Source organism: Rhopilema esculentum, chromosome 13 (genome assembly GCF_057945365.1).
Source record: "Rhopilema esculentum isolate cy_ngs chromosome 13, ASM5794536v1, whole genome shotgun sequence".
NCBI classification, from domain to species: domain Eukaryota; kingdom Metazoa; phylum Cnidaria; class Scyphozoa; order Rhizostomeae; family Rhizostomatidae; genus Rhopilema; species Rhopilema esculentum.
The window spans coordinates 9,686,362-9,708,473 of record NC_142827.1 but is presented as its reverse complement, the minus strand read 5'-3'; the positions used below and the strand labels follow the sequence as shown (position 1 = coordinate 9,708,473).

General features: G+C 35.7%; 3 protein-coding genes across 3 annotated transcripts in view; 1 reads left to right on the top strand and 2 right to left on the bottom strand.

The window, feature by feature from the left end:
- Positions 1-38: 38 nt before the first annotated feature.
- On the bottom strand, positions 39-9,727 carry LOC135692203 (TBC1 domain family member 16). The gene is made up of 5 exons (XM_065210276.2): positions 8,454-9,727; positions 7,188-7,336; positions 2,881-3,015; positions 2,054-2,240; positions 39-1,143 (listed from the first exon to the last, which is right to left on the bottom strand). Exons 1-5 carry the CDS (start codon positions 9,423-9,425, stop codon positions 148-150), a joined length of 2,439 nt encoding a protein of 812 aa, XP_065066348.2. The 5' UTR covers positions 9,426-9,727; the 3' UTR covers positions 39-147.
- Positions 9,728-9,761: 34 nt separating this feature from the next.
- LOC135692207 (uncharacterized) lies at positions 9,762-11,390 on the top strand. Its single transcript, XM_065210280.2, has 3 exons — positions 9,762-9,945; positions 10,520-10,728; positions 11,068-11,390. Exons 1-3 carry the CDS (start codon positions 9,858-9,860, stop codon positions 11,227-11,229), a joined length of 459 nt encoding a protein of 152 aa, XP_065066352.2. The 5' UTR covers positions 9,762-9,857; the 3' UTR covers positions 11,230-11,390.
- Positions 11,391-12,037: 647 nt separating this feature from the next.
- LOC135692201 (regulatory-associated protein of mTOR) overlaps positions 12,038-22,112 on the bottom strand; it is a 29,792-nt gene continuing 19,717 nt past the window's right edge. The window contains exons 22-34 of the mRNA XM_065210275.2: positions 21,924-22,004; positions 21,214-21,299; positions 20,628-20,814; positions 20,127-20,252; positions 19,730-19,832; positions 19,013-19,127; positions 18,380-18,504; positions 17,132-17,239; positions 16,450-16,562; positions 15,752-15,882; positions 15,132-15,218; positions 14,205-14,454; positions 12,038-13,437 (exon numbers count right to left, since the gene is read on the bottom strand). Coding sequence (XP_065066347.1) covers positions 13,345-13,437; positions 14,205-14,454; positions 15,132-15,218; positions 15,752-15,882; positions 16,450-16,562; positions 17,132-17,239; positions 18,380-18,504; positions 19,013-19,127; positions 19,730-19,832; positions 20,127-20,252; positions 20,628-20,814; positions 21,214-21,299; positions 21,924-22,004 — 1,605 coding nt within the window. The 3' untranslated portion in view covers positions 12,038-13,344. The remainder of the gene's footprint in view (positions 13,438-14,204; positions 14,455-15,131; positions 15,219-15,751; positions 15,883-16,449; positions 16,563-17,131; positions 17,240-18,379; positions 18,505-19,012; positions 19,128-19,729; positions 19,833-20,126; positions 20,253-20,627; positions 20,815-21,213; positions 21,300-21,923; positions 22,005-22,112) is intronic.

Sequence of the window (22,112 nt, the reverse complement as noted above, 5' to 3'; positions counted from 1 at the left end):
TATGCCTACTAAACAAAACAAAATAAATTGTATGACTATTTACAATGTTCAAAATTTGATATATGATATATTTTTAAATGGCATTTTCTAATATGGGGAGAATTGAAGAAATGGTAACAAAAAATGGTCGACCGTTTGGAACTTTTTTCACTTAACAATGTCACCACCATCATAATCATCATGATATCGGCTATCTTCATTAGTCACTGCGCCACCTTCAGTCACTCTGTTTGCAGCCCCCAGTGAGATCTCAACAGTCTTTTCATTGGAATCGGTTTTCTCTTTACCTGTGTCCTCCTCTATACCGGGCAAATCTTCCGCTTTATCAGGTAAATCTTCCGCTTTATCAGGTAAATATTCCGCTTTATAAGGTAAATCTTCCGCTTTATCAGGCAAATCTTCCGCTTTATCAGGCAAATCTTCCGCTTTATCAGGTAAATATTCCGCTTTATCAGGTAAATCTTCCGCTTTATCAGGCAACTCTTCCGCTTTATCAGGCAACTCTTCCGCTTTATCAGGTAAAATTTCCGCTTTATCAGGTAAATCTTCCGCTTTATCAGGTAAATCTTCCGCTTTATCTGGTAAATCTTCCTCCTGATCAGCTTGCACCAGCACTGGGCTTGGAAGCTGAATGTCTCTTTTATTCTCTTTTGCATTTGACGAATCGTTGGCAGTGATCAAGCAGCATCTTCGATGTCGACTGACACATTCTATCTCTGGTTCAATGCCACCATCCCAAACACCCGGTCCTGAAAGGAAACCTTGCAGTGTGCATGGAATAACCTGAAATTTCCGGAACCGGTAAAGGAGGCTCCGTGCCTCTCTGAGCACTGCTGAACCATCAAACTTCATTGCCATGTCCATGAAATACTGCATCATATCGTCAATGCGCATTTTACTTTCGATGCACTTGCTACCATAAAGACGAATCATAGCAACACAAACGAAAATGTGGAAGTAATCTGTCTGATACCCAGACCAGCATGCTTCCCAAATACTGAGAACTTCAGGTTCTATGAACTCACGCTTGAAGCACAAAACAAGCCAGCGGTGGCAGAACAGCAAGTCAAGCTCTTCGTCTCGCATCAGGCAATGGATGTAAAAATCGGGGTACATCACACGCAGAAGCTCTCGCAGGTAGCCCTAAGAAAGTGCATTGAAATCATCAGCATTCGGTCCATGACGTCATACAATAAAGCTGTACGCATAACATGTAGAGAGATGATAATATTGACGAGAGGGTGTAGGGAACTTAATTGCTAAACAGCCCAAGAAAATAATAGGCATAAGGTTTAGATTGATAACTTCATGGCGGTGATCAATCTATCTTGAACCAAAGCTTATTAGACTTCTCACAAGTTTGCAAAAGGGTTTCTGATCAAATGACAAAGATAAAATTGGAATACTTTTTTGTATGTAGCATGACTAGATAACAATTTAAATCGTAAAAAAGATTCACAAAGGTTTTGGATTTTACTGGAATCAAATCAAGAAGAAATTCGAAACAGCGATTACAAAAAATTTAAGGCACCATGTCCCGACCAGGGGCGAAGCCAAAAAATTGTTTGCAGGGGGTAAAGAAGTGATTTTTGCGAAACAAAAAAGGGCGTGTCTCATTCATTAAGGTGTGGTCAACAGATAAATACTCTAAGTGCTCCTTTTGTGTTTCTTTTTCAAAGTTCATACTTTAATACCATACTTTAAAACTACTACAGGACGTTACAATTGTTGCAAAAAGGTTACAGGAAGAGTACAAAAATTGTTTCTTTTGCCAAGCAAAAATTCGACGGACTAAAAGTTGGGGGGTCCCGCACCCCCCCCCCCCCCCGCACCCCCCTTTGGCGACGCCCCTGGTACAGACGAATTTCGATGACCATTTAAATTTCCCATTGGTTGGAATACATAGAATATGTTACGTTCTCCCATTGACAACGCAGGACAAATTCGTGACATTTTCTCAATCATAAACACGACACAGAATCTATTGTTAACCCTGAACAGTTAAATGACAGAACAAAGCGCCTTTAAATCTGAATAAAATGAGGGAACTCACCAAAGACTTGTCCATGGATTTATCTGTAGGTGTAGTTGCAAACAAACTTAATTCCATCAGGCCAACAAAACACCAAAATGTATCCACTTCATCTTGGATCGTTGACAACAATGGGGACAGTAAATCACTCATACCTTGGGTGTACCCCATTTCCGGGTTGTAAATCGCATAGTTTAGGAGGATGTTCCTATTAGTTGAAAACAGTTGACAGGTCATCAAATAATTGCAGATGCAACAACGTTTCGTCTTCGATTGAGAAGAATTTGCCTTTTGGCTCTTTACTGGCCAAATACCTATATGCTTAACATTAGCTTAAAACATTACAAATTTGTTTCAAGCAGTCCTTGGTTCTATCCTCCCACTATCTCCATGTAAACAGCAGCAAGTAACTTTTGGAGATAATGATATTTGTATAATACGATCCCAATAAATGGTCCTGACAACAGATCATGTGGTGTTTTTGGATACAGTATACATTTGAGTTTTTAAAGGAATCATGTTTTATGATGAAAGCTGCTGCACATCGACATATAATTATGGCATCGCAAGTCAACACAGTAGAGAAGATGGCCACATATCAACATTCCTTGTTTTTCTTTTAAAGGAGACCCTGGTATAGAATTTTTTCAAACGAAATGCGAATCACATCCGTATTTTACCATTCCCGGTATCTTTTAACTGTATTTTACCATTCCCGGTATCTTTTAACTTTGACACACTTTCAAGGGGGGCCAAGCCTGTTTTTCTGGTAAGCTAAAATCCTATGATTACATCTTTAATGCAAAACAAGGCATCTGACAAGATATAAAGACATATAAATGAAATACCTCATTTTTTCCACATTCGGATTATCTTGTCCTGTAAAAAATGGATGGCTCCGATCGGTGCGCACAACATCTTTATCAACCGTAAACTGTATATTTTTCCAGAACTTTTCGTATTCTTCACCAGTTAACGAAAGCCTTGAACCAAAAGAAAATTAATACAAATCCACTGTCAATAATGGTCTGCTATGGAACTGATGCTACTGTTGTGTTTCAAAACATGTGCTCCTATTTCTAACAATTCGTCAAATAACATATTTATCATGGCACTGATTGGGGGTTTTGTTTATCTCCACGAGGCAAATTCAAAATAAGAATGTTCAGAAATTATAAGAGCCTTTCAGCAATTTTGAAGAAATAATAAATTTTGTGGTCAGACATAAAGGGCAATTTGGTTTTCAATGTAAGTGTCAGACAACGCCATAAGAAGCAAAAGCAAACAGAAAAATGATCCTTTATTACGTAAGAAATCAAACAGAGAAAAAATTCTTCGTAGCAAATCAACAATATTAGGATAAAAAGATTGTCAACTTGTCAAAAATGCATTTAAAAAATCACAGAAATGCATGGATATCCAAGAGTATTTTCAACCATCTCAAAAGCAAAACTTTCTGGCTGCAATGTTTGAGGCCTTCTTATCCTGTTATCTGGTAAATCTTTGAAACATTTTTTAGGCCAAGTAGCACTACCACGGTCGCTTGAATAGTCTTCGCAGCCAGGTTCCCTTGCCTGGCCACACTTCTAAATCAATAATCCCAGAATGGAATGTACTCCTTTGTGATATTTACTTCGACTTGCAAGTAGATGCTGTGTGTGCTGCATCAGAATTCAATATCAGAACTGAGTTATAGACTTCAGTAAAGAAAACACAACGTTGCTCTTCCGATTACGATAAAACTACAGCGATGTTGTGTCTTTCTCACAGTCATAAAGGGAGTAATTGCCATCCTTGCTTTTGTTATTTGTCGATGAAACAGTGCCACTAATGCATGTTACAAGCCAAATCCGCTCTTGCTGATTAGCTTATCTCTTGCTCTTTCGAACTACTTGCTTTTTTCTACTATCATAAAAACTCTTTCAGTTTGTCCCTACCAGTAATCGCAAGCTTTTTTGATAATCCAGGAAAATATCTGACGTTTTTCGAGCAACTTGTAATTTTGTGCAGAAAACCATTTTCAAAACTAAACCAAGTCGAAATGAGACTGAATATTCTTAATTCCTGACACTTGCAAACCATGTCCCCTGATCTTTGGTACGCTCTTTTTTTAAAAAGAACAATTTTAAAAGAATACTAGGCTCAAAACTAGTCAAAAGTTAAGAACGAATTAAGAGCAAGATGAGTGGAAGATACTGTAAATTGTAGTTTTAAACACTGTTTTATCTCAGAAAAGAGAAGTTTTTGTCATCTAGGGGTGCTTTTACGGCGAATTTTCGAACTTGTCGCCAAGTAAAGGATACTCACTTTGCTGGCAAACGAGGCCTGAATACCTCCTTAGACCGCAATAGCTATCAATTGCACTGCTTACACCCTAATTAAGAACGATCCAGCCTCAGATATTCTAAAAAATTAAGAACAACCAGCCTGAACTTCAATTTACTGGTTCTTACAAATAAAAAAGAGAGAACTAATTGATAATACTCTAAGTTTGCCTTTCCTTTCCATGAGAGGATAGTGTCTGCAGAACACAAGTTTTCATACGTGTGTGTTGACAGTTTTTTTATTTTTTCAAGCATAAAATCTCTGCTAATAACAGATGTTTTCTTCAGTTTGCAAATGTTTTGCATATTTGACCTGGTCGGTATTGTATAGAACTCTGATATGTTATGATATGGATAAGTCAAATATGACTAAAAAATACTGGATCCCAGTCCAGGCTTTAATAGGTCAAGACTCATCTTTATCTCTTACAAACTATTTCGAAATCCGTTACGAAACACAAGCATGGCATAACATAAGTCGGACTTTTGAAACAAAACCAAGATATTGTTACACATTTTTACTTCTTTGATCCATTAAGGAACACATCCGTAACTTTCTTAAGATCCTATAAAGGCTCTAACGAAATAATTAACGTTATTCATTCCAAGACGATTTATTCATGCCACCTATACTTCATAATTATAATAAAGTTAACAAATAAATTGAGTACAAGAATGAAAATAAAATAGTTTGAGTGTTAAAAACACGACGTTTCGAGCATGTACTCGCTATCAAGTGGCTAGAAAAGAAACGAACCGAGCAAAGAGAAGGCGAGATTCGATAAATAGAAAAGAATGCGAGATGCGACGCAACCGAAAATCAGAATAGGGGAATGGGAGGAAAGTAAGAAAAGAGAGAAAGAAAAAGAAATTATTGAAGAAAATTAAAATGTTTATTAAGACCATAACGACAAAGAGTTTTTAAGCTAAAAACTAAGCGTTTCTCCAAAGTCTTCCGTTTAGTGGTGTCTTGCGGTGCATGCAATAAGCCAAGGATGGACATGTCGGCAGTAGAATGATTGGAGGAGTTCAAAGGTTCAGATATGTTGCTATCTGCATCGCATTGGTGTTCTTCTGTCAGATGAAACATTTCTCAAATGTTCTCCAAAGCGGTTGTTTATTTGACGGGAGGTTTCGCCGATGTAAAGAGACTGGCATAAGGTGCAGATGATGCAGAAAATAACACAGGAAGACAGGAAAAGTGAGATCTGATGGATAAGGATTGGTTATGTTTGGTGATAGTGGTCGATTGGTTAATATGTGTGCAAGTCCAATAGAGGTGATGTTGGCAGGGGTAAGTACCAGGCTGTTGTGATGTTTGGTTTAATATTATTATGACCAGGTGGTTCTTTAAATTCTTGTCTCTGCGGAAAGCCAGTAGTGGTGCATTGAAGATATTCTTTATTTCAGTGTCATCAATAAGAATGTGGAAATTTTTATAAATAATGTTCTTTATGCTGTTGCTTTGAGGGTGGTAGGTCAAGGTGAAAGGAATGCGGTTGTTGTTGTTTTCTTTGTTGGATTGTAGAAGGGCATCATCTTGAGAAAGTTGTTTTGCTTTATTGAATGCTGCCTGGGTAATATGGTCAGGAGAGTTATTGTTTTTGAAAAAGAAGACATTTCCTCTGCTTTTGAAACTAATGTTCATCATTTTAGCAAATACGGCGAAGACGGTAGAGTTGAGAGAAGGGTATGGAGTCTCAGATGCATTTCTTTGGAACTCAAGTTTCAGATGCATTTCTTTGGATGCGATGAATCGTAGTTAAGGAGGCAATGAGCATCTGTAGGTTTGTAGTATATGGATGTGAAGATTTCGTGAACAGAGATAGTAAGGAGGATGTCCAAAAAGGGCAAACTTTCTTCTAAAATAAAGTGCGTGAACTTTAAGGCTGAATGAAAACTATTGGTTCAAGATCGTAGTTAATAAATTGTTCAAGATCAGCCAAAAGAAGAGATGTTGCTCTGATGATGTCATCGATGTATCTTTTGATGAGGCAAGGAAAAGGACCTATACTCCAGCTGGTAGTATTTGGTTTTTCAATTTAAATTGCTTTGTTTTCACTTCATGGTTTATCAATGCCAATTTTCGGTTTTTAGTTGGTGGTGCTTCATTTCAGTCTCCCACATTGAAGAGTGAACTTTACATAGATATGATTGTATTTGTTGCTACCTAGTTTCCGAAGAAAGACTTATGACCCTGAAAAAGCTGTGTATTTTGACCAGTGTCTTGGTCCTTCCTCTCAATGTGACCACAACTCTGTCTAGAATTATGCCTAGAATTACAAAGCCCTGGTGACTCTGCTCACTTTCAAAGCTTGGTCAAGACAGGAACTTGAACCTAAAACCCTCGCATCAGTAGTCTGTGACGCCAACTATTGGAATTATCTTCACGCTTTGACTATCATGTCTGATCTGAAGAGATGTGAAGAGAACAGCAGAGGTAGTGGTAGCATCAGTGTTTCTCTAGTAAATGCTGTGCCAACCGTAATTTGACTGCCACAGACTGCTTCACAACTAAATCTGATTAGCTGCTTTGCTGCTCCATTGCTATTTGCACTAGTTGACCGAGATGACAAAAATAGCCTTGCTCTGAAATTTTGCTTGGAATCAAACCTTAATTTCCTCATTCTAAAAGGGTTACCCAACCATTGGGGTTATTCCACCTCTTTGTAAACAGACATGAAGTACTATTTCAAACTCTTAGGGAGCTGGGAGTCAGCAAAAAACCTTGCAAATAAAAAAGTCAATTACAGCACCGGATAAGTACAAGTGCAACAAAGAAGTGTTTGGGTTTTGCAACTAACGCTAAGAAAGGTTTTTTATTAACATACCTTTGCTCATGAATGGCTCTGTATGCATCTTCATGCTCTTTTCTTTGCCTGTCTCTCTCAAATGAAGTTGAATGGATTGGAAAGCAGTACAACAGAAATTTCCAGGCATCAGGTCTTGTTTCAGGATTTACACCAGCAAAGAAGACATGCTAAGAGACAAACGAATTGAATATGATTTACTAGGTGGCAACTGTGATATGTTAATATGGGCAAAAATTATTCTCGTCATCATGACCAATTTTAAATGATAAGAAAACTGTCTTTAAAAACTGTACTAAAATATCATTGTATAAAGAAATGTAACTACTTAGGTTATTGGATGTAAAACACTCAAATACACTCAAATTTTAAACATTAGTAAAGTAAGGAGAAAACAAAGAGATCCTCACACATTATTGATTCAACAAGAAAACAGCACTCAAGCTTTTTATGGGTGGGGGGGGGGGGGGTAAGTAAATAAAAGCAAAATTGTTTATGACAATTACAAAGCTGAATGGTCTTGTCACAGTCAAGACACCATGTAACACACGGGTGTGGTCTACCTGTCTCAGCTGAATTCAAACACCCACAGCAATTAAACATGGAAACAAAGAGATGTATGATTCCCCAAAGAAAGGAAACTCTTACATTTTCAGGTAATCATATCTTGCCAAAAGCTTTGAATTTTTTGCATCTAACAGAATGAGGTAAAATAGTAAAAAAGGATAGCCTACTTTTTAAATAATTCTAAAAATTTGGTTGGCGGGGTATAGTTTTCAGGCTACAAGACACATCCATATCAGATAAAGAAGGCCCGAAGATGCAATTATGATTGGCAATCTGTTTTGGACTATCCTCTATTGTTTATAAGCTTTTCTGTGCAAGCCTATACACTATACTGAATAATTTCAGGCACAGGGGCGAATGAGGTTTTCAAGTATTGTTTATGCACCCTTTTAGACTTCCTTTAAAAATCAGCAGAGGACACACCAGGCTATGTGTTCATCAGATGAATATGATACCTGACTTCTACAAAGCAATCAGAAAAGGACAAAATCTTGTAACCTGTGAACAGGGCTAACATCAAATTTTGAAAACCATAAGCCCTCGAATAAGCCTCCACCTCTGAATAAGCCAACCCCTCAAATAAGCCCCCACCTAAAATATTATTTAGCAAAAAAACCCTCCTGAGAACTTATTCAAGGACTTATGACGGAATCATTCTATTCTTTTTTCATTGAAGTTAATTTTTAATAACACTTTCAATAAAAAAATATATGTATTCACTTTTCTGAAATTATTGATATCTTCGATTTGGCCCATGGCATTTAACAATCCCATCCATTTGTCCAAAGTCAGTGGAAGGTAATTTCCATCCTCAGGATGCATATCTTCGCCAGTTTCAGTTTTCATTCCAAACTTGAAATTCTTTGATATAAAATAAACTTTCTGCAATGTCTCTGTAAAATTATCTTCACTGTCTTTTTCACAACCCTCCCAGAGGTTGAAGATTTTCGCAAGTTTATCAAGACCACTGTGATGAAAATGGAACACCTTATATTGGTTCTCTAAGCTACTAATGACCAACTGTCCACTGGTGTCATCTTTATCTGTCAGAAACAATTTCACAGCTTTCATGTCACTGAAATTAATGCTAAATATACCCCCATATTGCGCCACAAATCCTTCACCTGGCTCATGCCTGGGTGAAGTTGATGCTGAGCTTCTTTGACTCAAACATTCAGTGTATGGGACAGAGTTGTTCAATTCATCTTTGCTCTCTGCAGCTATGACTGCACCACTGGTAGACTCAGTGTCTTTGCTTATAGTTTCAGCTTCAGTACCATCAATATTTAATTTATTCAGGTCATCTTCCTGATTATTAGTAAAGCTTATCTCACTAGCAGACATGCGTGATGAATTCGTCTCACTACATATGGTTGCATCTGATTCTTCAAGTAGACCTTCATCTAGCTGGCCTACAGTTAGAAGAGTATTTGGAATCCAAGTCAGTAATAGATCTGGTATCATCCCAACTTTTGTAATCCTCTTTAAGCTAAAGTATCCAGGAATGTGTTCGTCGTTACCCGGTCTCATATCGTTACGTACACTCTTTCGTAAGTGAACACAAACATTATTTTTACAAAACAAAACTTCCTCTTCATGAACTTGTAGGCTAGTGTTGTTGTACTTCAGTGGCTCACCGTCGCCCACTTTTGATGCAATCCCGCCAACTGCTGCCTTCAATAACTGGAACATTATCAAAGTGGAGAGTATTCTCCTTGTGTCTAAAAATATAGATTTATAAAAATATGCCTAAATATGCAGCAACATGGGAGCCCCTGCTCTCCCAGCAACGGTCATCGGCTGCATATGTAGTAGACAGGCTCCCGGAAGAAGTTCAGACACAGCAGAGTAAACAAACGCTCCTTCTCTTGTCAAGTAATTAATAGTTTGCTTGTGACGTTATTCTTCAAAGCCCATCCATTTCTTTCCAAGTGAACATCTGCGGCATCCTTCTTTCCATGCTGCTTTGTTGATACGTGTCCCTCCTCCACAGTTTCTTTATAGCAGACGAGAGAATCTCAGATCAATTTTCATTGAGAGACTTGCTCATGATGGTGGCAAATATTGTGTTTCCGAGTATGCTTAAAAAATAAACGGACGATTTGTTTCTAAGGTGGAAAGACGATGGGGAAGCATGATACGAAAGCTTACAAGAATAAAAGTATCGAAAGAAGATCATCAAGCTTTAGTAAGGCAGGGAGCTCTGTCAAAGGTGCCCTTCTTTTAATGAATAACGAAATATTCCACATAAACATTTCGAAATGTGATACTTCACTCAGCACGCTCCTAAATGCAGGCTTCTTGTACGGTTGTAAGATACAAATGTACACAACAGATTCTGCAAATTTAGTGTTTTCACTTTGTATTCCTGTTGTCCCATGCATTTCTACTGTCAATTGTCAATAAGCATGTGGCCTTTCTGGAACGGTTTCATTATGGATCGAGCACAATCATTTGAAATAAAAGAATTTAAAAGAAAGAGTCATCAGTTCTCTATAAAGCAGTTGAAATTGTCATTAGTTTAGTACTTTTCATCAAATAGATACAATTTTTTTTATTTTTATTTTTCGGGATGTTTCATTTTTATCTTGTGTTCATAAATATATAATACGCATATATATGCAGTAAAAATGCCAAATGTTTTTACTTCAGTACTTTTTACAATTTCTTTTTCTACTAGATGTTGTTTAATTGTTTTGTTTTTTGAATTATTCATGTTGTAACTATGGATTTCTAATTTATGGCAACTGAACTTAACTAAAAAATTTGGATTGATTTATTTTTAGGTCATGGCTTTGCCCTTGCCAGAAAGAGGAAATTTTTAAAGAAATATGGAAAATCAATGCAAAGAGGTTTACAAAAAGATTTAAAGGCTGATACCACCTCAGACCAAGATTCACTGAAACTTCAAAAAAGAAAATCAATCTCAAATGAGCTAATTGCTGCAAGAGAAAAATTTAAGGAGGATGAAAAGGCTAGGGAGCAAAGAAAAAAGGTTTTTTATTTAAAGAGTAAATTTGTTTTCAAACTAGAACTGGACTCATTCACAGTATCACTAATTTAGCTAATACTTTTTGTATAGTGTGAATAACACAACTGACTTTTCCTTGCTTTGTAGAAGGAATAAAGGTACCTTATAAAATTTAGATACATTATTTATGATCAATGTTCAAAAAATTGGAACCTCATTTGGAAAAGTATTTTATGATGTCTTTGAAAATGTGAAATATGTCATAAATCATGATATAGGTCTGACAGATTTCGGTAGAGGTCTAGAAAATACTTATTATTTTGATATTTAAAGATATTTTCTCTTTGTATGACTGTGTTCTAGGATATTGCAGAAGCAAAGAAAGCCCATCAGGAGGAAGTTGCAAAAAATGTTCAAAAACGCAGAAAAGTGAGCAAAGACCTGAGTAAAAGGACTAAAAAAGGACAACCAGTTATGAAAAATCAAATTATGTTTATGCTGGATAAGATAAAAAGTAATAAATAGTATTTCAACATATTGTCAATTGCAAGCAGTTTAACACATACTAAATACATGCATAAAGGTTTTTCAAAAGCCTTTGCTGTTATTTGATTGTCTGTGGATAACAGGGCGATAGCTACTATTTTACATTGGTTTATAAAAATCATGAAAATTCTCTTGTTTCCCACTGACAATCCATTTTGTTTTGATTGTTCTTAACCAGTGGTGCCCCCAAATAATTCTACCCTTTCCACAGTTGTAGATACTTGGTGACCATCCATAGGCTAGGGATCACAAGTAGAAAACCTCAAAAAAGAATATAATGTTAAATGGAAGTAATTTTGAGAGACATTCAATGAACATTTTCTTTCTGCTATGTCACTAAAACACTCAGTTGGCTCAACATGAAATAGTCCCACTTGTCATTTTGCTTATAAGCTCTTACAATGGTTTTTACCTTCTGTTTTATTACATGATTACATGTTTTAATTTACAACTAATTTTGGTGGTATCAATGTAATAATGAGTAAAAGCTCAAATAATGTAAGCATTACATCTTTAGTTGTCATTCACCGACTATAACTTTAAAGATTGCATCATCTTCTAAAAATGGATTTTGTTCAATCTTTGCAAGGTCTGTCTTTGTACAACAAATAAAATGCAAACGTTTTTTATACTCTTCTGATTCAAATATTTATTGCTATTTGTTAAAATGATGACACCTGATTGAACCAACTTTAGTTCAAATCAAAAGAATTTCTGTTCAGAATTAAATCAATTAAATTGATCAAAAACAACATAATAAGAATGCCAAAGACAGAGGAAAAGACACTTTTGTCCGATGAGATTAATTTGAAATAGTAATTTACAAAACAACCAGTTTTCTATTAAAATATTTGTATCAAACTGTTGTGAACAATCAATCAATTCGAAAATGAAAATAAACAATGGCTGGGACATAAAACACAAAATCACATCTTTCGGGATGAGAAATTGCAGAGAGCTGGTGAAATCAATTTAAAAGGGAATATCCATCCTATTAAGTGGAAATACATCTAGGGACATTATTTACGATAACCTTTTAAGATTATACAAGAAATGCTGTCAGATTTCAGAATGGTTTTGTGAAAAGTATAAAAATGTGTATAAATAAGGATAATAAGTTATTGAGAGCATATATCATATGTATTTATAAGTGATAGTATATAATTTGACAGGATTAAATGTGATAAAAAAATAGTAACAGTTGCCACAACATTACCTACTTGAAATAAATTTTGCACTCAGAATACTGCTTTACACAACCAGACAAACAAGTCTGAAACTCAAGTTACAAATAGGGAACTACTTTGATACAAGTAAAACACAATCGTCATCAAATACAATATTTACAAGTTAAATCTAAATATAAACCTAAGATATCAAGTCATTCAATTTATTTATGCTCTCCCAGAGGTTGTATTTCTGCCACAGTTTTTTATTTTAGTATGTTAAAGGCATTGAATCGTGGTAAATATGCCTTCTCTGTAGAGGGTAATATATATATTTCAGTGTGGATGCTGTAGTTTCGTGTGATATGCATCCTTTGTTGAAAGCTTGCTATTGTGGAGGCTGTTTTGTAAATCAACATGAGTTAAATTCATGTGATCAGTGCCAGGCCCACCAATAGCATTGCAGCATGAAAATCAGGATTCAGCATATTTGGGTCGTTTGGGTATAGCCTCTCCTTTTATCACAATTTAATGCCTTTGGTTATAAGGAAATGATAGAGGATTGTTATATCACTGCTTTATCCAGGAATTGAATTATAACTGGCACAAATTGACAACAGACTGAAAAATTTTGAATAACTGTTAATATAAATGACAGCTTTATCGTTGAATTGTCTTTTTTTGATTGGTAGCAAAAGATTTATATGAATAGAAATATTCCAAGATTTCATGATTTCCATACAATTTACCACACCATTTACAAGCTGGAAAACCACTCGGCTATTCCAAATAATATGATCCCTCCAGGAGAGCAATTAGGTCAACCTTAATTGATATTCTCATCACCAAAGAAACTCCTTTCATGCAAAAACAAGGAGCTTTAGAAGCTTAAAATGGAAATAAAAATATCTATTGTCAAATTATGTTCTTAAAGGCCTATTTGATCAAATCGAAGATTTACTGACTTTTCAGAGGAATATACAGAGAGAAACGAGTCTGTGCTCCCGGCTGCTAAATATGGCTGAAAGATAAAAAAAGGCAATTAGTAATAAAACAATTTTAAACAACAAAAAGCAAAATTAAAGTTTTGTTTATTTAGAAAACAAATTGAATCAAGAAGCAATAAAAAATATGGCATTGTTGTCTTATGTGTAGCATGATGTTGTCTTAGCATTTTAGATGGCTTATGCTTATTTTAGTTCTCTGGCAGACAGAGTGCCTATTTGTTATGTTACCCATGTACAAGGGGATAGCCGGAGTTTCCAATATTGCTGGAAAAAATCCACAGCAGCTAATGAAGAAGTTATTGATGCAATATCAGCACTTTTCACTGGCAATTTATTGGACAGAATTGGATAGTATTGGAGAAGTTGCAGCAAAACACATGAAAAGGGCTTTTCCCCTCAAATAAGATGTACTGTATTGGTAAAAGCCTTGACCAATTTTTTTGAATCCAGTTGGCATATGTACATATTTTCATATTTCAATCTACATGTAATAAAATCTGGCTCTGGTGATAAATAACATTCCTATTAAAATCGTTTCCTTCTTTGTTTACACAATGCACTTTCTTTTAATGAACTGCACAAGTGTCTTTGGCTGTCTTTTATAATTCTTTGAAAATCAGCAACTACAAGCCCCTATTGCGTATTCATTTAAAAAAGGCACAAAAAGCTACTCTTTGGTTCAAAGAATATATATTTGTTACCACTGGTTGTGTCTCACAAACCAGAACCCTTTGTGTATATTAGAATTCAGCTGAGAAAGTATTTCTTAAAATGAACTCACCCAATATGGATGGAATGCTAAGCAGCTAATGGGTCCAATCCTTTGTCCCATGAATCCATCATGGTACCGAATTGTACTAATATTATGTCCATTCATATCAAAAACTTTGATAATTTGATTTGCTGATCCTACTGAAAAGAGCTCCACTTGCGGATGCACATCAAATGATGCCATATTTGGAACTGTGTTTGTTAGAGTTTGTAAAGACTGTGATGATCTTGGATCCCAAAGTTTAATGTCACCATCCAAACTAAAAATATGTAATAATTTAAATAAATAATACAGAAAGAGCTACAAATAGTAACATTAAATATTATAGCTTTTTTATTGTACCTTGGCTAACAAAGATAAAAAATTTAATATCCACAAACAAGATACAACATTATATTAAAAACAAGAAAATTACGACACAATTTATCTGTAAAAATATAGATCTAAAGTAGCATATTAAAAATGTATATCTATATATATCAAATAGATCTGTAAAACTCAAAGAAATACTCCCGAAGAATGTTCTGTAAGAATTATTTGCTTCTGGTGGTAGAAAAAAAATGTAATTTGATATATGATAACCAGGAAGCATCTGAAAGCTAAGGCCATTACATGCAATAAAAAGCTTGACTGCAACTTGTCTGGGAAGTTATGCAACTTTTTGTGCATTTGCTATGTTTCTAAAAATTAAAACACTTCGTGAAGTTGTCTTTGACATAGCTGGAGAACTACCTAGAATTTTACAGATCCTGATTAAAAAACAATAATATCATGAGAGATATCGATGCTGCTAACAGCAAACACAATATCTTACAAAGCCTTCTTAAACACTAAAAAGCTTTCTTTTTAGAATAACTAATATAACATTTGTATTTTTGGAAGTCTGTGGAGCACCAATACGTGAAAAAACGACAAATCTATCCACAAAGTACATACCTTCCACTTATGATATTTCCTTCTGTTCCTTTTTGTAAAAATACTTTGACAATATATCCAAGATGCTCTCGCAATGTAATGACGCAGCTAAAATCAATTAAAGCGATACATTTATGGAGAAGCGTGCGCAGCGTGTACACCTGTCTATGTGGCATCACGCATGGTTAATAGACTTTCAAATAGAGCATATGCATTTATAATAGACTTTAAAAAAAACACTTTCTGTTAAACGTTTCGACTTTCGCATCTATCATTAAAACGTTTATATTTCATATCTATATGTTGCAATCAATTATGAAAAGGATAGGAGAGAAAACTGGCTAGTTTGCCCCTTAGTAAATTGCAGTACATCCTCTTAACTATATGGAAGCGTATGTGATTTTACAAACAGATCTTCTTAAACGTTTCAACTTTCGTCAACATCCTTACAACAAATAAATTTTTACGTTACAATTAGCAAAGAAAAAAGATGGATGCAAAAGCCAGCTAGCTTGCCTCTTCCAAAGCGAAATATCATTCTTCGATTTTAAAAGTTTTAAATTGCTCATCGCCCTCTCAATAGATACCTTTTTACTGTAAGACCAAGAATCTGACACCGCCCTGGTAATATTTGTACCTACCAATCAGAGGGTGGAAGTCTTCGATCATAAATTCTGACAGATCCATCCCCTAGGCCAGCTACCAACAAAGATCTGCCGACAGAATCACATGCAATGCTGGTGACGCAGCTGTCTGCACCAGTTGGTATATCCTGAAGTTTATAAGATAGGCAAATCGCATTGAAAATTTCGAACTGGTTGTACGTGGATAGTTTTTCATAGGGTTCTAAGCTTCAAGTTATGCCTTGGCATCGCCAGGAATAAACATACCTGAATCAAAAAAATTTCTAGGGAGGGTAGAGTTGTCTCCTCAGTAAAAGATCAGAGGGTTATTTTGTTTGAAAAATATAATGTCGACATTATTCTATCGGCATACAAAGGTATCGGTGTACAAATTCAAAATTTGAGGTGTCTCAACTCAATGCACCCCCTCCCTACCAATGCAAGTCCCCTAAGTATTGTCATTATAAAGGAAAGTGCTTACTAAAAGACAACTTAGGGATTTTATAACGTCATGCTCGAATTAAAATGTCATAGAGCTAATATGAGAGATCTTAGAGAAAGTTCAGAGAAATCTGAAAAAAGGTAGAAGACATTCAATGCGATAATAGAAGGTTAATGGAGGACAACCAGGAGTTCAGTTGTAACTAATACAAACTAGAAAAATGTTTGATTGGTACTAGATCCACAAACGTCAATGTAAATAAAACAGAAATAACCTGTAATTTCATCTCTCTGTGAGTATCCCAAACTCTTATTAGGCGAACATCACCCGAAGCTAACAAAGTTCCTGACTGCTGTTCCCAACTGGTTACCAATCCAGCTCCAGCACCTGCATTGGAACGTCAAAAATCAATTGGAACGTTTAATTTTTGATTTGTGAAAAACAAGGAGGCAATCGAATGAAATATCAAGCCATTTTCGATCCGCATCTAGATTTCCTCTGGCTTTTTGGTCAATACTATAGGAGGTGCTGGAATAAAAGTATTTGGAGGATGCTGCAAAAAGTTGGCAATCTGGCATTCTATTTTGAAATTTCTCAGTATAGGAAGTTTAGTTAACATTTAATTGTTAAATTTAGAATATACCAAACATATCTGTATATTGAACTTTCACTCTGATATTCAAAATCTGAAAACTATGTAGAAAAACGTATGGTAGAAACAAGTCATCATAATAGAAAAAAATGAAGAAAAACAGACGAAGTCCTGAAAACAAAAAGCAATTGTGAAATTCTTTAAACATTGACTTGTTAACGGCCTAATTAAAATACATATGTACCCTATGAATATGACTACTGCAAAGATAAACTGCTGCAAAGTATTTTGGTTCTGCAATACAAAAATATTGTTCAGTTTAAACAAAGATTTGAAATGAGGTTTCATATACTTGGATACAAACCTCGAGTTGATGGAATCATCCCTGATAAGGCTTGCCATGCAGTTACCAATTCTAATCTACTACCCTCATTTCCCACATAATTTCTCCAAACACGAATCGCCCCATCATCTAAAAGAAAATTATGAAATGTTATTGAAACAGCGAAAAAATTGCCTCAAAATCAAACTAACACAATAAGTATGCGCTTCTCTAGAGCTTCTGGTAACTAAGCTAGATCCATAAAGCATAGTTAGGAGAACCACATAGTGCTTGTATAATTGGTCAAACGAAGCCTTTCTTTCACTAGTTAGTGTGTTGTGCTCAGCTTATCTTGAACTATTAAACAGAAATCAAACAATTTTTCACTACAAAACTTGACGTATTGCTAGAAATTACCTAATATTGTTTTCAGCTCACAACAACTTTTCATTTATAATTTGTTATTTTAATTCAAGTAATTTTTGTTCAAAAGCAGTCTTTACACCTGCGCTAAAAAACTATTTTACTAAAACTGGGTCAATAATTTGAAGTTAACTGGTCTTTGTTTGCAGTAGGAAAGCAAATATTGAAACTAAAACTTTCCTTTGAAATACGGGTTAGGGAATCGAGTTATCTAAAGAGGTGACATTTGAGAAACAATCAATTTCCCAAAAAACAGACGAAATGGAAACACAAGACCGGGTTCAATCGTGACAATACTTTAACCAGTGTAAACAGACGTTATACTGGATTCGATGGATTTGCATTCAGTTGGGCCCGCGATCTCCTTTTTTTTCAGCAGACCTATTCTCATACAAGCACGATGTAAAGGGAAAGAGTGGGTGTGGTTTCAAAGACGTATTGACCGAAAGCAAAAAGATTACAAAGATTCCATTCAGAGGATAATTTATGAATAGGATATCAATTAGAGCACTGTCGATTGCTGAGTTTTGATGAGATCTAGCACAAAACTGCTATTTGAACAATAAATTCATACTTTGTATCTATTTATACTTTAGTCACGAGGAGAGGGAATTAGTCTAACAGTCATGAGGAGAGGTAATTAGTCTAATGGTCATGAGGAGAGGTAATTAGTCTATTTGTTCTGGTGTTAGCAGGATTCCAAATTGATCCGATACAGGAAAAACAACTGTACAAATCGTTACCGATGCCAAATTGAATCCGGACTGGATCCGATCTATCCTAGCCTTAACAGGACTGGTAAGGCAAATTTTTGAAATAGCATTTTAACAATGCACTGATAGAAAATATCGATTCCAAACACCTTACCTGATGCTGTCAGCAATAATGACAGATCGTGAGCATTAAGAATATCTAATGAGGTTATCCTGGAAGTTTTCGGATTTCCATTATCAAAGTAGTTCATTCGAACGCCGGATTCATAATTCCAAATACTACAAAAACAAAAATCAACATCAAGTACTTAGGCTAATAAACCGTCGCAAAGAATAAGCTTAAAAATCAAGGAATGATGTGCGATAGGTATAGAAGTGTGCAAATACCAAGTTAAACACATGTTTACTCAAAAGGTAGGTTTTAGAAACTGATATGTAAAAGATATAACAAGTAATTGCCGTGCCTGGAACTCGAAGTTGTAACTTAAAAACTTCCTGGTCTACACACCAATAAGAAACTCTTATCAAAGACCAAAGTGAATCCGGATAGGGAACATGTTTTGCTGGATGTCATATTCGCAGGAGAGCGTTCCCTGACCTTTGATTCGTTATTACGGTCAAAAAAACTCTTCGACCTGTATGACACGAGGTCAATAGAATTATCCTATCCGGATTCGCTAGTTTCGCCGTCCAATCATTGCCTTTTTCTCGAGATCTAACAGAAAAATCAGGTTTTTTAGAACTTGAGCTGATAAGACTAGAGCTGATATTTTATTAATCAGTGTACCTTACTCCACCCCTGTCAGTTGCGACGAAGTGCGGTTCATAAGGATGGAACCTAATGAATGTCGGCGGCTGCACATTTTTATTGATAAAGATTTGGTCATCAAGCTTGCTGACAGCTGCAAAGCAAAATAAGAATTATTTATTACTTTGCAATTAACATAAATGAATGGACAAATTGTTAAAAAACAGCTGTGTTTCAAAAATAATTTGCTATCATTTCCACTGCAATTATCTGGTTTAGTTTTGATACACGACGACCAAATGGGACATTGAAGCGAGGACGATCCCAAGGTTGAGCTTACAATGCCTGCAAACAATCGCTAAATTCTTGTTATGTAGCTTCTGTGCAACAGGACTTTTGAAAGGGATTGTAAAGGCTCTTCGACTGCAATTTTTGACAGTGTGGAGAAGTTGTACGAGCCTGCATCCTATTGTTTTTGAAATAAAGAAACAAAACTTTGTTCGTAATGATATATACATATAATTTTCAAACTCGACTAGAGGCTGTGATGGACAATACTTAAGTACTGATGCGTGGAGAATGTTTCGGAATCAAACTACAATGGAGAACTACTGCATCACAAGAAACAACCTTATTAATACACACTTGAGAAGGAAATTTTGAAAAAACTGGCTTAGCTTTCAATCATCAATACCAGTACGAGGACACAATACTTAAGACATAAATCGAAAGATCAACTTGTGAAAAATGACTTACAATGAAAGTATCTAGAGGACTCTTGCCTCACTCGTGTGTTCCTAAGAAACCTCCACTCTCTCTGTATGTGTTGGCTGCTATTTTGGTCTAAATCATCTAGAGGCTACAAAAAGTTATAACATTAGTGTAAGGCATATTTAGGAGGCCATCTAAGAGTTCTGGGTTTGGTATATTCATGCACCTTGCGTGGTTATACGTCACAGTAGTTTACATGACTCAAAACTTAACGGTCTTTAAGCAGCAAGAAAAAATGCAGGGAAAACAGTTTGTTAAAGCAACAGCAAACACTACTCCATATACTTAATATTTCAGAATTATTAGCAAGGTACATAGGTTGTTTAGTTCTGAAAAATAAGCTCTAAACATAAACTAAACATAACAAAATGGTCTTGGTTACCTTCATTACTGACTGTGCGAAGTAACTGCAAAACCATTCGTATAATCTTGTTGACACAAGTGAAGGCTTTGGCGAAATTCCTTCGTCTTCCTCTCCGTCTGAGTCCATATCAGGAGCTACTGCTTGCTGTGGTAATAACGAAACTTGTTTAATCGACAAGATATGAAGAGAAAAAAGACGATAGTAATAAATCCGAGTGCAATGAAAACAAATTTTTCAAAAAGGGACAGAATAAAATTGGCAACATAAAATATCCTGTAAATGTTTCCCCACAAATGTTGGCGTTTGACTAACTGATTGATTGGCTGTAATGATTCATTGATTTATTGATTGACTGATTAGAATCATGATTGATGGTGGTGATGATAAGTAACAGTGATAATGATGATGACTGATTTTTATTGAAGATTATGATTAAAAACGATTAAAGTTGATTATTGATAAGATTTTCAAGCCAGCAATGATGAGAACAATTCAAACGGGAAAATAAATGTCACATACAGCAACATCTGGGCCTTTGTCGAACATCCTCCTTTTCGTTGAAAATTCTAACGTATGCGGAGTATGGGGCGGGGAGCCCATACCACGTGACTGCCGACGATTATCCGGTGTTGAAGGTTGGATGTAAAAGCTTTTCGATTTCGGTGTACCGTATTCTCGATCCATCACTGCTGAGTGGGTTGAGGGCCTATTTTAAAAAATCAAAGAAGATAAGCTTGAAAAACTACCGTTTAAACGCATGACGCAAGTATCAGTGGTTTTAACATGTGAAACTGTTAAATCTATTAACTTTGGAGACTTCTGAAAACATCTTATATGAGAAATAATAATTTAAATTATATCTGCCAGTTTCACAGTTTGATGGTTGCCTTTCAGCCATGGGATTCAAGGATTGCCAAACTACAAAATACTGATTCCATAATATATTAGCTTCTTTAAATGGTTGTTAGACTTTCAACCATAATATTCAAGATAGAAAATTTTTTGCCATAGTTTCCAAATCCAAGCAAAAATACAAGAAAAATGACAGATATTACCGATAGGTATGTAATTGGAAATAATTTAATGTTAACTGAAAATATCTTACTTTTTGTGGAGATAATGAGGATCAGTGACTGGTGAGGAGGGCTGCGACCGAAAAGGCAGCTGCAGTCCTTTGGCTGACATTGTGGCCTAAAATGAGGCAATCGCCATTTAGCAATTATTGAAGGTGAAACGAAGAATGATCAAGGGTAATTAATTACTACTAATCTGATGTAAATTACAAAAACCCCAATAAATCCAAACAAGTTTTCGCTAACGCAAAATTTCAAGATGGCACGAATCAGCGGAAACAAAACACATAACAAGTACTTTTCGTTCGACACTCTTCAGAGTATAAACGTTGGATAGTGACCGAAAATCAAGGTGTGGATCGACAGTAAGTTGAGAGGAAGACAGACGCAATTGATCGGTTCCTTATTTTTGACCAAGCAGCGACTGCTAACCTCTCACCTAATTGAAGAGTCCAATGGTGAAAACAAACTCACAGGTCGGGACCCTTGCTTTGATGTAAACAGATTCCAAAACGTCTAAATGAAAAGACGTCTTGCTTGGCCAATGATCCTAAAATTGCCGTCACTTTACGCTTTGGCACAGTTTGGGAAAGATGGTGCAGTATCGGCCTTTTCACCGGAAACAGTTTATTTTTTAAAAAAGCATTTTGTAACGGGCGGTTACAAGGCCTTTTGGCAGGGACTGTACACTCCGATGGCCTAGCAGGATCAAATACATTTACAATCGTGTCCAGCTAATTACCTTCACGGTTATATTGTTTACGACTTTTTGCGCCATCATTGCAACATCAGGGCATGGATCAACCGACAGATTCAACATCGTCTGAAACAAAAAGAAAAGAAGCTAAATCTATTATTCACCAGCAAATTCGGATGGCAAAAAAATAAAAGACGTAAAAAAGTACTTAAGAAAAAAAACTTTGAAATGGCA